Source organism: Cupressus sempervirens, chromosome 7 (genome assembly GCF_028749045.1).
Source record: "Cupressus sempervirens isolate cs-2001-9-10 chromosome 7, ASM2874904v1, whole genome shotgun sequence".
Classification (NCBI taxonomy): domain Eukaryota; kingdom Viridiplantae; phylum Streptophyta; class Pinopsida; order Cupressales; family Cupressaceae; genus Cupressus; species Cupressus sempervirens.
In genome coordinates, this window is record NC_143124.1 from 355404365 (window position 1) to 355421956 (window position 17592).

At 34.6% G+C, this 17592-nt stretch overlaps 1 protein-coding gene across 3 annotated transcripts in view; it reads left to right on the plus strand.

Moving 5' to 3' along the window:
• LOC149546932 (uncharacterized) overlaps positions 1–17592 on the plus strand; it is a 159163-nt gene that overhangs the window by 111406 nt on the left and 30165 nt on the right. For 2 of the 3 annotated variants that reach the window (XM_089791435.1, XM_089791436.1), the window contains 2 exons: positions 13180–13241; positions 13350–13774. In XM_089791435.1, the coding sequence (XP_089647561.1) occupies positions 13180–13241; positions 13350–13437 (150 nt within the window). In that variant the 3' untranslated portion in view covers positions 13438–13774. Of the gene's footprint in view, positions 1–13179; positions 13242–13349; positions 13775–17592 lie in introns of those variants that run through there. The other variant, XR_016353797.1, reaches the window with a different exon arrangement.

The window sequence follows — 17592 nt, forward strand, 5'->3', positions numbered from 1 at the left end:
GCATCAACAACACAACCCTGAACTATCTTAGTCCCAACACCAAATCGCAGAGATAAATATTATTGAGTTCCCACATGTAATTTGTGCTTAATTATGTCTTATATGTGAGATGTCTCTGGACTTGTCCTTCTAACAATTTTAAACATCTATGAAGCTCCTTACCAGTTGTACGGTTTTACTCTTGCTATTATTCTCGAGTTCTTGGAGGATGGCTGACTGCGCAGAATGTCTTGGTGGTAACCGCTAATGACCTTTTCTGTGTTGTACCCATCTTATTGTTCCAGAATACCCGTGTAAGCTGCAACGTTTCTCTGTACCTGCCTTCGTGTATCCTTCTTCATCTTCGGCTAGCTATGTAAAACTTCTTGCATTGGGATTCACTTCCTTGACTACATATGGCACATGATCTCTCCTGCGACTACTCTATTGGTTTCAATTCCATCCCCAATCACTCTTTTTTGCCCCATTTTACTTCTCATTCATCGGGCTTATACCTTCTTTGTGCTCTTTTGTGAAGGGTCACTACCATTGTCCTTTCTATGGTCGTGTCCATTTATTGGTTATGAATTGTCTTATTTGGCTTTAATAATATAATAATCGATTACTATTGTTATTATTATTATATATTCTTTATTGCCTTTTCTGACTATTATTATTTATTAATAATAGTTCTTTTAAAAAAAATATTATTATTTAATTAATTATTATTATTGTTATTTTGATTTAAAATAAAGAGTTAATAGAGTTATTATTATTTTGATTTAGAATAAAGAGTTTCTATTTGATTAATAAATAAATGATGATTGTTATATGTATTGAATGTTCGATGCAATTGTTAACTATGACTACTAGGGGTTATCAAACGGGCTGGATAAAGTAAGGCTCTTGAAGTGAATATCCTTGATGATTGAGATTGTGAATATCCTTCTATATAAAGAGGGAGTCTGACTCTTCATTAGAGGCAACCTTGTACGAGGACATCAAAAGGTTGATATCAGATTTAGAGGGAGTCTAAAATTTCATCAGAAGCAACCTTGAATGGAAAAAGTCAACAGATTAAGAGGGAGAAGTTCGAGATTAAATTCCTTGTAATACATTCTTCTCTGTGAGAGAGAAGTTTGAGGTGAAAGCCCTTGTTCCACCCTCTAGGAGCAGCTATGGTGGATCCGCCCTTTGACATGGTTCATGGTGGATATCAAATGAGTTACTATTTTGCATTTGTGGATAAATGTCATGAAAGATGACGATCTTTCATTGATGTTTCTTTGTGAGGTTGCTGTTGTAAGGTGACCGGCTTGACCTATTATCATGATGGGGTACATTAAGTTGTCTCGGAATGAGCTAGAGATCATGATTGTTATCTAATAGACTACATTTAGTTGCTGTCTTGGAATTAGCTGGAGATCAGATAACACATATCCTTCTAGGATATGACATATTCTCTTGGTAGGCATAATAGACTTGATGCTAGTGCACATACCTAGAGAATATAAGTATGATGAATATTGTATGGTTGTTATTCCTTATTGAATCATACTTCAGGTGATATCGAAAGACAACATCTATTTTGATGAATATATGTTGATATCTTTAAATATGTCTTCTCAAGAATATCATATTGAGATGATATTTGTTGTAACAACCACTTTTTCCCGGGTGTTAACTAACAACTAATATATCAAAGAAATACAGTTATTACTTCATTTTCATAGGAAGACAGTTATATCAGTTATGTTCATGTGAATGAGATTAACAGATACAATTACTTAAACGGAAAACTCATAACTAACATCTGAAAACACCATCAATAAATTTACTATGGAAATTAAAATCTACATACCATGGAATTTGAACCGAAAATCAATGTAGGGATGCTTCTGCAATCACCCAGATTAGTCCCTAGATATCACTTAGGATCAATTGACGATTACCATCAAATACCGCTATAATAAAATCAAATGATGATTACCATCAAATTATCACTATATCATTTAGGGCATCACATACCACTGTATCAAATTAGGGCATCAATTACCATTGGATCACTTAGGGCATCAAATACCACTGTATCATTTGGTATGTTAATACCACTGTATCATTTAGAGCTTTAGATACTACTATATCATTTAGGGCATCAATTACCATTGGATCATTTAGGGCATCAGATACCACTGTATCATTTAGGGTGTCAAATACCACTATATCACTTAGGGCATCAGATAACACTATATCATTTCTTTTCTTCCCATTGCTAACTGTTGCAATAACATAAGATTAGAAGATATGCTCATATTCATTATTCATATAATAAAAGACTGAAATAACAATCCATCAGATAAATCTATCTCTCGCAACTAAATATATTCCACGTTTATTTAGAAGATCAATCGATCTAGCTGGTTGCCAATTATATTAACAATAAGAGTTGCTTTCATTTAAAGAAATAACTGTAATGATGATACAACTCAATTAATCTTACCTTCTACTTGCATATACATCATAAAAGTAAAAATACCTATTTCCGACAAACGTTTGAATGCATAGCTTATCTTTGTATGATGCACTTCCGACATCTTGTGGAGAGGGGAAACATTGTTAGGGGCTTAACCACCCAACCTTGAACCATAACTTATCCCCACACAATCTCAAATGAGAAAGGCCCTCTCTACCTGGAATAGACATGGAACACCTTGTCAGCCACTGAGCATCTTGGTATCTAATCACACCACTCGACTTAACAGCAGGAGAAAAACAATAAATATGATCATAAATGAGCTACTAAATGATTCTGTTTAAAAATGATTAACATTGTTATGTCACATCTAATTCTATTTCATGTTAGTGCATATTCCTTTCTCTCACCTCTTCACCCTTTTCCTTGGCTATACAGCTGGGTGAGTTCCAAGTGTTTGAATCTCAGAGCAACTAGCTCTTTTTGTTGATTCTCAACTATTTTATGAATATTATATGGTTCCAACTTATCACAATCTGTGATTTGAAGAATGTGTTCTTAAAGACTTGCACAAAAATATCATTTAATTTTGACTTCAGTGGCATAAATAAATCATGATTTCATAACATGGTTTTTTGGCTTTTACTTGCTATAAACAACTCTAATTTAGAGAAGGTCAATCATATGATGTTAAGTAAAATGATTTGCATCATGTTGTAGACTATAGCTTACAGCTGTATAATTTGAATGTAGTAACAACTGATAAGGAAAAACATATTACAATACTTGTGTTCCAGTTAACCACATAACCTGATATAATATGGAGGAAAGATGATGTCTTGTTGACGCATACTCAATCCACCTCACTCCTTGTAGGAGAGATCTTGAATGCAAATACCAATATAAAGATTGCTCACGTTTAAATATAGAACATCGATATAACTAAGAGATTGTGAAAAGGAACACTGCAGTGGTTACTAATGATATATGCAGTGATATTGATGTTAAGATAGACGTGATCAGATTTATGGAAGAAGACGGGTAATAACATGGAAGTCGGGTGCTTGTGAATGTCTTCCGCCTCCCTCGACTTCATTATATATAATGAATAACGTGACTCCTTCGCTTCCAAGAAGCTGTAACATAAAGGAAATGTCTTGGCTCTTGGACACCAAACAAATGTGCCAAGTGTTCAATCAGTTTCAAACAAGAAAAAGGAAAAAAAAGGATGGAAGAAGATTTGAAGGTGATAAATCAAAAATAAATATTATAGTTTATATTTATCTACGTACATGCAGATACATTTGTGAGGTGGCATCATTATATTATAAAGATAATTATATTATGATCACTTTATATTTATATCTGTGTATGTACATAGGTATATATTGTTGTCAATGAACATAAATTAAAATAATATGATGAAAGATCATTCAAAACCTTTGAGGTACATATTATATTTTAATTTAATTATTTTATGTTTTAAATTATTTATTTAATAGCGCATGCGGTTCCATCGATTGTATTTTGATGTTCGAGTCGCTAGGTCCTCAACCATGGTGATTCACGATTCATACTCATTTGCCTAGTGATGGTGATGCTCCTGTGCCCAATTATTTTTTGACAGTGCTTCCACCCCTTCGACATGCTTCCTACAAGGAAATTCTCCGTGGTTAAATTATATTACCATAACAAGTTATTTAATCATAAATAATCATAACAGCTAACCACCTATTCAATTCTATGAATTCATGATAAACAATCAACTAGCATATTATCTTCACATGAAATTATAATGACCAACCATCTTACCATTTCCCAGGATTATAACAAATTTAATTGTCAACTGACTTCATGTGAATCTCAATAGCTATATTTTAAATTAGGTCAAAAATTGGGATGTAACATCTGTCTCTATGCTTGAGATAATAATATGTTCTATAACAATCCTCCCTAGCTAAGAGGGAGTGTTAAAATAGTAGCTTCAGTGGGATTAAATTGATCTAGAGTTAATCCCCTATGGTTATTGGTTAAACATTATTGCATTTGATTAATCATCAATTAGATGTGTGTGTGTGTGTAATGTTGTTAATAATGTGTAATGGAAATTAATCTAGAATAACCAATATTGATTAACATAGAGACATGTCTCTTTGACTCCTATATATATGCATTCAATTCTGCACTTGGGAAACACATAAAAGATATACTGCAATTACATTTGCAATGATCATGAAATCTTAACAATCATTTGGTTGATGTCTATGGAGATCATGATAGTACAGATCTCATAGATATTTCTTGAAGTTATTGCATTGATGTATGGCATGGTGTTTACTATGAGACATAGTATTGGAGACACCATGTGCAGATATTTTCCTTGGCAAGGATCATGAGACTTAATGCTAGTGCACATACCAATCAAAATATAAGTATGATGAATATCATATGGTTGATATTCTTGGTTGAATCATACTTCTGATGATATTGAAAGATAACATGAAATTGGTGGATATAAGTTCATATCCTTAAATATGTCATTTCCGAGAATATCATATTGAGATGATATCTCTCTCTATTTGCTTGAAAGCACTGTGTGTTGATTCTATAACAATCCTCCCTAGCTAAGAGGGAGTGTTAATGTTGTAGCTTTAGTTGGATTGATTTGATCATGAGATACATTGTTATGATTTAGTTAATCATTATTATCTCTGATTAGTAATCATTAGACAACTAATACATATATACATGCATGCATACATATATACTTATACATCCATATGATATTTAACAATTGTTTAACAATTTCTAATCAGAACCGATTGAATCAATAGTCTGTCATTAATGCAGTTATTATTATTCGGATGATTAATTTGCTATACAAATAACATCCTTGAGATCACATATATTAAATAGTGAATGCTAAAGAGGATCGGGTACTATTAGGAATTTGTTATGACTGGTATTATCTATACAAGAAGTCACATCCTGCGTAGGGACATGACCCTATGTGGCTCAAGCCACGCTCTACATGGGATGTGACTCATTGCACAAATATATATGGAACTTGGGATCGCTGAGTGAGAATATACAGATTTATGCCAATGCTAGTACAATTCTGTAAGTCCTACTTGTTACATTTAAATTACATTGATTACCATTACCTTGCAGCAGTCTCATTGGCATTCGCAGACCACATTGAAGAAGGGGTTGAAAGATACAAAGAAATTGTCCAAGATTCATATACTTCCTGCAAATAATATTAAATTTGATTCATCATCGGACTAGAAGAATATTCACCATATTGGGGACAAAGAAGTAAAAAAAAATATATTATATCTGATCCTATATTCCTTTATGCTTGATCTCCATTTTCTGACAAGTGGTGTGCCAACAAATGATTGTTAGTTTGTGAGGTCAACTCATCCACTTTTTTGGTGTAACTAAACCTTACTAATTACACTTAAGTTTACTTAGGATAATGCATTTGTATATTAGTTGTAATGTAGACACATAGGAGTTTGCATTCTATTTGAGCACATGTTGTCTCACACTTCTCTTTGTGTGATACACCATTGTGTTCTTATCCTCTAATTATTGCACGTAGTTTCATGCACAATGGAGGATAATCCACCTTTAGTGAACATGTGCTTAGTTGTTGTGCATATCACTTTCACACTCCTAGATATCTTGCATTACTTATATATTCAAGCACATCATTCATCTGAATATTGGACATCTTTATCCATTATCATTTGATCATTATTGAGATTCTCATTTGATCATCTCTTGTCTCTCTTGTGCTTCTTGATCTTGGCATTGCATTTATTGCGATAGACAAATTCATACATGATATTAGAGCTTGATGCATATTCTTACATGGTATCAGAGCCAAAGGAACATTTCATTGCATAGCCATTGTAGAGCATTTTGCTTCATCTTTTGGAGGGCCATGATTTAGAACCGGGATCAACATATTTGTGGAAGCGTCTAGAGCAAGATCAGACCTAACCATTGCGTTCGGGTGGCCATTCCATTGAATTTTAACTATAAGTTTGTCTATGTTGGACAAAATTCAAATATGAGGCAAAAGTGTTTTGCAAATTGAAACCTTAAAGCTTGATCTACAAATTGATGGTACAAGATCCGAGTTTTATATTCAAAAACAAAATTTCAATTTTTTTTGTAGAATCCACATTTTTTCTCGTCCTTATTTTATTGCATTTTTCTACAATTATTCATGGGACAAAATTTGTTTGGCCAAATTGACTACTATACCTCTATTAGATAGTCACTATAATGTTGTGCATTAGATAGTCATTGTAACATTGTGCAGAGAATATTCTTGACTAGTATCACACAATGGGAGTCTCATTTTCAATGGTCGTGGGCCTTAATATTTAAAGGAGTAAGATATCAATTAAGTAGTGGATGTGGGATAAAAAATCCCACACCCTTGTGCCCATATCGTCACCGAGCCGAGCCGTAGTGACAAGATTGGTTCAGGTGGGTCTTTCCCATAAGCCCGAGCAGTAATTCTCATCGAAAGAAGTCACTCTGTATTGAACCCAAGTTCATAACGACATATAGGAAGTTGGAGCGTGACGATTCATTGTGATCCAAGCATATCCCTCATTCTAGTGAGCATCCCATCTTGATTGTGCGCGATATCAAAGAGCAACATGCCTTGCTCAATCCACCTCAGAAAAGCCTATAATCAACGTTGAAGGCTCTTTGGTACAGTGGAGCTACGAGCCTGATCTCCTTGCACGAGCACATAGTTTCCTCAATCCTAGTAGATCAAGCACATTGTTGGCAGCATTTTTCACATGTCGACGCATATCTCTATGGGTTGAGCAAGCCAAACATTTGAGTAGACCAAATCAATCTGATCACATGGATTTGACCTTCGACCCATGTGTGATCCCATCTCGAGTAGTGTTCATCTTCTGCCAGTGACCATTGAAGATTATCAGGCTAGTTTGAAGGAGGCGAGGTTATCAAACTGTTCTTCCTCATGTGACACTTTGCTCAAGATCATTGCCAACGATCGCATTAGAATTGACACCATTCTTACACAACCCTTTGACCCACCAAATAGATCTAGCTCAAGCAACTTTTTTGGTCACATTTTCTCCAGGCTGCTTTTGCACGAAAGCTGAGCTCACAAGTTTCCTTGGCAATGTAGGCCCAACAAAACCCGATCACATTGTTAATCCGAGGACATAGATCTCAGAGATGCAAAAGATCCTATCATTGGCAACTTGGTTGGATAGTTGGTTTAATCCCTTCATTGGCGGCACCCATTCACATCAGTGCAAAACCCCTTCACATTAGGATCAAAGCTCATTCGCAGTCACATTTGGCAACCTGTGATCCAACTTCCTCATGAATCCAACAATTGTGACCGAGGTTACATTTCAAAGGTGATTTGAGGTCCGAGCCCAAGCACAAGCAATCCGTAGGTAGTACCTGACTTGAGTGGATCTTCCCCTTGTATTGGGACGCTAAGCATTGATCTGCTCAACTTGATCCACCTTGGCATTGATACATGGGACCCTCCAAATCTCAACTACTTGACCTTTTCCTAGCAAAATGGGGACTGACCTATAAGTTTCTTACACAATCAGCATACTATCTAGTCATCAGTGACATTAGCAGAGCCACATCAACAATACACAGTTAGACACCCTATTGGTACTCAAGTCATCATCTGGCCCTTTTTTGCCACGAAGTCCAACCTACCATACTAAAACTGATGCCCATCAAGATGTCAAATACAGGTAGGAGGATTTTTTCCTGTGACTTCGATACGACTATCAAATTTGGTCTCAAAGATTGTTGATGTCATCAGGTGTTGACTTTTCTGACCCCTCACGGTTTGCATTTCCGATTTTGCAGTCTAACTTTGCAGGGCCATAACCTTGTCATATTGACTCCAAATCAGATGCAATTGTTTTTTATTTTGTCCTAAATTTCTGATGAATCAGAAAGTGTAGATTTTGGAAATTGTAGCTATCCAATCCTTGATTTTGCAACTTCAGAGGCTTCGTTTGGGCTCATATAGACACATTTTTAGGTGCTATTTTTTTTGAAAGTGCAGAAGAGCAATCTAGATTTTCTATCATAGAATAGAATTATTTGCATGACAAATATCACTTTCAGCATTTGATCTATTTTGGCTTATTGGGTACTTGTACTTCATTGATCCTATAGAGATCTTGTGTCCTAATTGAATTGAGTCTCTTGTCTCATATTTGTATTAATCGGAATTAGAAGTCCACTTTGGCCAATTGAGCAAGTGGCAATTGTACTTGCACTACATATAAAGTGCCAAAATCATCTATTTAGGGGGGGCGGGGGGGAGGGGGGTTTCTTTGATTCATTGCATTTTGGGGGGTGCATTGATTAATACATCATGAATGAGGATGATTTAATTATCTTGACAACATAAAACTATAAGCAATGGAGTGAAATAGTTCTCACTTATCTTAGTGAGCATAATGCATTGCCATATGTGAAAGGACTTTCATACAATGGTGACACTTTTGAAATTGTTTTGTTGTGCAATTTATCTACATATGGCTATGGAGGTTATGGATTTACTTGATGACATGAAGTCAACTGATCCTTATGATATTTGGATCTATCTTCAGGAGGTGTATGGAGATCCAAATGTTTCTCCATTACCAAAAGATCTTTTACCTCCAGTTGCAGTTTCGACTTCTCCAGTTGCAGTTCACATCTATTATTGCGGATATGGATTCAAGTGATTCAGTGCGACGAGAAATTCCTTGTCTTCCATCTATAGCTCCTTGGGATGACTACTTCACAGACATTATAGGTTTGTTTGTGAAGTCCTACATTGCAGATTTGGGAGATAGTATCGATGATGTACATCTTCTCTTTGCTGAGGATGATCCTTCTTCAGATGTTACGAGGGAACATTCTGACCCTCATGATTCTCCACTCGATCTTTCTTTCAAGTTTGACATGATTGTGGATACTTTCAAACAATAGTTGGAGGTCTCTTTCACTTCAGCGAAGACAGTTCAGTCTTTGGAGATTGATTTTCATGAGTCTCACACTTTACTTGAGATGGCATATTGCATGGTTGATCATACTCATGTGTTGCAATTCCTATCCAGTTTCCTGAGTCATCATACATTTTGAGGGTTCTTCCTACTGATTGGGGAGGATTCTTGGAGACACTTATGGCACTAATTCTTCCACAAGGGAGGAATGTCATTTAGTTTTCTTGGTGCAGCTTCTACATTGATCCAGGAGCATCTATCATGGTTGTGATTCTACATTGAGGGGGGGCCTTCTTTGCTTCTCCTCACTTCTTTTGAAGAGGCATCTTTATCTTTGGAGTTTGGACCACATTCTTTCATGGATCAGTTAACTGTTGGTTCCTTGTTTGTCACCTTCTTCTATTGGGCTTGATCCTGATTGGTTTGTGACATCTTCATCAAACAAGGACATGGTGACACATCTTCAAACTTTAGAGACATCATACTTCATTTGGATTCCTCTTCCTTCTTCCTATCCACAATGGGAAGCATATTTGCATTTGTTCTTGGTGTATCTTCTTCCTAAAGGGAGAAATGTTGTTTGTAGACACTCACCATACTTGTAGGACATTACTATGGAAGTAATCATCATGTCTCCTTATTTCCTTCGTATGGAGGGGTTCTATATTGTATATTGTATATGCATGATGTATGTCATAATAGGGGGGTCTTGATTACTCCATCCATGCATGCATCTTGCCTTTTCTTCATCTCTCCTTTTGGGGAGGTTTTTTCCCATGAGGTCTTCCCTCTTTCTCCATTTTATGAGAGATTGCATTGCATATCTTTTGCACTTGCATATTGTACATGGGTACCTAACATGGCCTAGTAGCTGAGACCCATCTTGCATTGTTATCTAACCTTGTAAGCTCAAGTGCATTCCCCTAAGTTGCACTTAATGGGGTTTTTTGGTGTAATTAAACCTTACTAATTACACTTTACTCAAGTTTACTTAGGATAATGCATTTGCATATTAGTTGCTATGTAGACAACTAGGAGTGTGCATTATATTTCAGCACATGTTGTCTCACACCTCTCTTTGTGTGATACACTTTTGTGTTCTTATCCTCTCATTATTGCATGTAGTTTCATGCACAAATCCACCTTTAGTGGACATGTGCTTAGTTGTTATGCTTATCACTTTCACACACCTCGATATCTTGCATTGCCTATATATTCAGGTACTTCTACGATGTATTGATCTGAATATTGGACATCTTTATCCATTGTCACTTGATCATTATTGAGATTCTCATTTGATCATCTCTTGTCTCTCTTGTGCTTCTAGATCTTGGCATTGCATTCATTGCCCTAGACAAATTCTTACATGGTATCAAAGTTTGAGGTAGATTCTTACACACTTCTACAAAAAAAGTAAATAATAAAAACCCACATCTTGGAACAATAGTTAATTGTGTCCTAGTTTGCTTGCAAATTGCAGAAATGTTTTACTTTAGGCAGTCTACAACCTAGTTTACCTAGGATTGATGCAATTTGAAGTTTACATGGTTTAAAAATATAACTGAAAACAAGATGCATTTTCTAAGAGTGGACCAATGTATCCATATCTGAAAGTGTAGAAAAACAACTCCAAAATTTGTGCTAGGCTTCTCAATCACATTAGAATCATCATGGAATTGTGATGTCACTAATGAATTCTTGGGATTTGACGAGAGAGTTGGCAAATTTTTCCACAAAATTTTCCAACCTCTCAAATACTGAACTCTATATGAGCACACAAGGAATGAAAGTAGCACTGTGAGATTTACCATGATGCAAGAGCATCCTTGGTTCTTGGCAATCTTGCATCAACCAAAAATATTTGCTTCAGTTTTGTTCCTATTCAGTTCAGTTTTGCAGTGTCCGTGTCTCTCTCGGCATCCTTTAGTATTTACTCATTTTCTCTTGTGAACTTGATTGACACATTCTTGTTCTCATGTTTGATCTTACTTTGGGTTTGCAACTTGATCCTATTCTTTATGGTGGAGTTCTCTATGATATTTGGCTCAACCTATTTGTTCATCACATTCTCAGCTGGCTGGATTTCCTAATCTTGTAGAGCATTTCCTTGAATGGCAAACTTGTTTGGCTCCTCATGCAATGTTCCTATGCTCTTGGTCGACCTCTCTAGGGGTTCACTCTCCATTTCAGATCTTGGGGGAGGGGTTCTTCATGATTTGGATCTGACCTATATTTTGCATATTACATTTTCCCACCCTGAGGTTTGTGATCTTTCTTGGCTGACTTGATGCATTGTGAATGCTATATGATCCTTATAGACAGTGAGCTTAAGGGAGATTAATTCTTGAAGGTCCGGTAAGAGGTTAATCTGGATTTTGATCTGTAATTAGGCCCGTATACCTACAATGTAAGCCTGCATGTAGCTGGCCAGTTGTAAATCAATTTATGAACTTTTGGATGTTCAATCTTGCATTCTCTCAATTCGGTGTTGTCTCTGTTGTGTGACTCTTGTTGCATCGTCTGGACTGTTCTCCTTGAGGACCCTCCTACCATGACTGCATCATACCATAACTAGAATTGGCAAGTAAATGATTTATTTGGGAACTTAGTTTCTCCTAGATTAAGGGTTCAAAAACCTTAGATTTAGATTTTTCTCGAGGACGAGTATGGCTCCTTCCGAATTGAAATAGATCCCAAATTCTTTGCATCCAGATTATTTATTTTTAATTGGTAAATGCCACTTCAAGGTGTACTTAAGCTTCTACAACATGACTAGGGGGTATCTCTATAATCAAAGCCACCCCAGGTTTTGTCATTTCTATGCTATTCATGCCATGGAACTTTATCATCTATTGTGTCTGTCACTAGGGACATCAGGATGTAATGGGCTATGACATTTTTCCAATACTATGTTCAGCCTAGTTATACGGTAGATTGTTTCTGCAGTTTCATCCTCTATTCTAGCTGGCAAATATCTGTCATTGGTAAGGATACCAACCAATCTTTATAGTTGGAATAGATGTAGTCAGAAAGTAGGATATTTTTAATAATAACAGAAAGAAATAGCAAATACAGAAGACGTGGCATTGAGTTTCAAGTAGCTAAATACTTCTTTTTACAATGTACAAATGGTTTATAGTTGGCATTTGCTTATTGGATGTTATGGTTGGTGAAACTGACATACCTGTTGTGGCCCAGTCGTATATGATAATCTTTTGGGTATCTACTGCATGGCACGACTTCTGGAGATATCTTTTATCATAGTTGCTTCTAACAAAAAGAATAATATTTTCATATCTTGTCTTATTTAAGATTTTTTATTTTTGGCTGATATTTCAATGCATTTCATTGTTGCATAAATGTTATTATATCATTTTTGTGTTTAGTGTATCTGCTTCTTGACGTTGCCCTAGATGGAAAGTATTTACTAATTTGTTAAAGAATGATTTCCAATATGAAAGACTGTTGCGTGTCAATAACAGATCAAGAATTTGTTCTATTTTGGGTTGGAATGAATAATTAATGATATTGTCGCTAGAAACATTGGTTTGTTATTTAATGAACTGTTATGCAACTGTTTCAAGATTTCATTGCAAACAAGTTACATGATACAATGTTTTTATATCAACCGTTCAGAATTTCTATTCTTACAAAACACATTTGGATATTGATTTCTTTTTTTGGATGTTCCAGGGTTCTGTATTATATTTATTTCCTCTATTTGGAATATTTATGCTCTTTCCATTCATCTTTGGGTAAGTCCATATGCACCTAATTTTTTTGTCTCTCTAGTATCAAATTCAAAGGAGTATATCCAAAGAGCGCCTTTTACAAGTTCATTTTGCAATGATATGATTGAGCAGAACGAATAAAAAAAATGCCAACTCTGTTCCAAGTAGCCCTTCTCCGAATGCACGAAGAAAATTAAATCGTAGACATTCTAAGAAGTAGAATTGAGTGAAAAATGCGACATTTTTCGTGTCGTGTTGAAGGCAATTGGCTAGACATCTGGCATATGGTGAGAAACGTAAGATATTTGATGATCAAATGCTCTAATCCTGTTTCATTTATTTTTTATGTATATAAATCTTACCATATTAGTTTGATAATCAAGCCGTCTTTTCTTCTTCATTTAATTATTACATTTTCGTTTGGGTACATTAAGCACTGAAGTATCCATTCTCTTGATAGACACAAAATGTTGTGTGCTAAGGTTACGCAAATGTTATATATTTTGACTCAGGTTTTTTCAAATAACAGGCTTAAACGAAATTTAATTGGGTTCTTTGATGCGGTGTACTAATGAAGATAACTGGTTCTTTAAGATGTAATTTAACCATTGTCTTAAAAAAAACATAATACATATAAGACTCTGAAATGTCAACAACGTAGACAAAATTTATGATAAAGCTTTTGCAGAATCGAAGCCATTTTCTTAAAAACAACATGATACATATAAGACTAAAACATTAACAAAGTAGACAAAATTCATTCTAAATTTTTTATAGAATATAAACAAGCAAGAGTTTGCAGTTAAAGTGGTCAGCATAAAAACTAGAAGCAAAAGAGGAATATTTAGGAAAAAGTTTGCGTCAGAGAAATGCCTTGAACATGAAGAGGTAAATCTATGTTTGAGTAAAATAATATTTTTTGCATTGTAGGGGAGACGATTTAATAGCCGCCCACGTTCCAATGACTGAATATTTAGGAAAAAGTTTGCATCAGAGAAATGCCTTGAACATGAAGAGGTAAATCTATGTTTCAGTAAAATAATATTTTTTGCATTGTAGGGGAGACGATTTAATAGCTGCCCACGTTCCAATGACTGCTATGTTTACTGTCATACATCCCCCTAATTACCACATCCTCCTAATTACCGCTCATAAAAACCCCCCCAAAATGATAGCACACATGCTAATAGTCGATCACACATGTACTAATAGTTGATCGTTTTTTAAGCTTTCTTGGTTGCTGATTGGTCCATTTGTGCAAAAATATTATTTTTTTATGAGTGGCTTTTGGGGGGTGAATATAACGGGTTCACGGCAAATGTTTTAAAATGAAACTTTTAAACCACCTCGTGTTCTACAAGTTTTATAGAGAGATTTGTAAATGCAAAAAAGCCAAAAGATTAGCTTTAAGCTCTTCACCAAAAAAATCGGCAAATTTTGACTTTACGAATCAGGCGTTCTAGGTGCCCAAAATTAGCCTGAGTGGCTACTGGGTCATCTACCATAGTGATATATTTTTTAGGGATCATTTCCATTGCATGTATTGCTGTTTAAACTCAACCAGTTAGATCTTCTAATGTTGCATGTCTGTCTTGATATCATTCCAAATTTAATTTTTTTTAATATAGTTTTTAACAAGAAAAAATGAAGGATTTATATATTATATAATACTATAAACAAGCAAGTTGTTTCTAAATTGTGAGTTTTATATAATTATTAAGTTATATGTTATTTTTGTTATTTTGAGAATTTAATTTGATTTTTTATTTTATAGATTTTCAAAAGTAGTTTTAATGTCTATTAGGCTTATTTGTTTTAATCAATAGTGATTTTTATCCTAATCCACCTATGAAGGTTCAATGGCTTCTCACCCTATGAGACACAAATTAGGCACATAATGTGCGATTTCATTTTGTTATATATTGATGGAGATTACAAATTATTATATTCAATTTTACATTGATATATGAATGCTTGACTACAATAAATTTTCTATTTATTTATATATAATTTAAAATTATGTATTAAAATTAAAACTTCATTTAAATTGAAATCTAGAACCTATTTTTATTAATAGCTATTCTTGTAGTAGCAATGTTGAATTATCATTAAGGATAAATTTTTGATTTTAATATTTTGACATCTATTATATTAAAAAAATGTGAGTATGCATTCCATGTAATGCAAATGATGAAAACTCAAAGTTAAAATCTATCTAAAAAAATAAAATGATGAAAACTCAGAGTTAAAATCTATCTAAAAAAAATGACATCTTCCAATTAGCATAACATTATTGATCTTCTATCTATCAAAAAAAAAAAAAATTATTCTTTTATTATCTATTAAAAAATACATTAGTGATCTTTGAGTAGGTTTAAAGGAAATTTTCAAAGTCTAATTTTATATTACTATTATAAAACTAAAGACATTTTATTAGTTTAGTTTACCATTATAAAAATAAAGATGTTTGAATCTTATAGTTGACGAATTTATAAATGAATATTTTTAATGACAATCATCAAATTATATAGTATAGAGAATTTTAGGATAGAAAATTTATTATTATCTAAGAAAAAATAATAGAAGAGTTTTTTTTAAAGTCAGTAATAAATTGAATTAGTAAAAGCATAACTCTATCAGTTAATTCTCTCCCCCTCCCCTACCATTTATTAGTACAATATTACTTTCCTTATTACAATCACTTTTTTAATTTATTAAATGTTTATAAACAATTTTAATTTTAAATTCTAATATTTCAATATTTTCATATCAGGAAAAATTAATTCAAAATGCATTCTCTCTAAGAATAACCATACAATTTTTGCATAGTTAGAGAATAATATTTATTTATTAAAATAGTTTAAATTGGTATTCATTATATTATATAATTAAATATTAAAAATGTACAGTACTTAAATAACACTTTTTACTTAAATTTTTTATGATGTTATATTGTGATAGACATTACTAATTATTGTATTCAATTTACATTGATATATGAATGCTTGACTACAATAAATTCTCTATTTATTTATATATAATTTAAAATTATGGATTAAAAGTAAAACTTTATTTAAATTGAAATCTAGAACCTATTTTTATTAATAGCTATTCTTTTAGTAGCAATATTGAATAATAATTTAGGATACATTTAAAAAAAAAATATTTCGACATCTATTATATTAAATAAATGTGAGTATGCACTCAATGTATTGTAATGAAAGCTAAAAGTTAAAACCTATCTAAAAAATAATGACATCTTCCAACTAGCATAACATTATTGGTCTTATAAAATCTTTGCCCCCGTGAATGTTTTCTCTCGAGTCAGCTTTCGCTTATGACCAGACCTCAGTGCAGGCCTCTTCCAAGGGCATGGTCATGGCTGGGGTTGGCTCAGCATTTCCTCTCATTTACCTTATGCGAAAATGCCCACATCCACATCCACATCCTTGCCCACAACTGCGCCTACGATTGCATCTTTGCCACGACAGACATTTGCTCTCGGGTCAGCTTCAGCCTTTAACCAGGCCTCGGTGTAGGCCTCTTCCAAGGGCATGGTCATGGCTGGGGTTGGCTCAGCATCTGCTCTAGTTTCCATCTTGCGCGGTGATGCTCTAGTTGGGTCTCTGTCCTCTCTTGCTTGTGGTGCTGGTTTTGGCGACCTCTTTGTGTTTGTTCCTACTGGGACGACTACTGCTTTGCCTCAAGGTGCTGCTGGTAGATCCGCCATCTCTTATGTAGATGTTGCCACTTATGAGGCCGACATTGGAGGTTAGACTGTGCGTTCGGGGCTCTGTGATGTTGTGCAAATGGCTGTAAGTAACCTGATGATTGATTTAGAGCCTGAAATTGTAGATGAGATTCCCACTTATGTGGATGATATCTCCTCCACTGCTGCTATCTTCCGTTTTAAGGGTTTTTGGCCCTTTGTATCGAACTTGCATGCTTGGATTTGCCGTGTTTGGGAGCCCTTCATTTCAGGAACAACTCAGACATACCCTATGGCAAGGGGTTTTTTCATTGTAAAATCTGATACTACTGAAGATAGAAATGCTATCTTGCGCTATGGTTTCTCTTGGGGGGAGAAGTTTCCCTTGATGTCTAAACCTTGGTATAAGGATTTTGACCTGTCGACAGAATCCTAAAATAAGATCCCTTAGTGGGTCAGCTTGTCGAATATCCCCCTTCACCTATGGTAAACTTGGAGGCGGTGGGGGATGCCTTCAGAGAGTTTTTGTTGGTTGATACTGCATCTTCCAATGTGTTTCGGATGATGTATGCTCGCATCCTGGTTGACATCGACATCTCCAAGGGACTCCCTATAACACCGCTCGGGAACCCAAAAGAAAAAAACCTAACATGTTACAATGTTTAT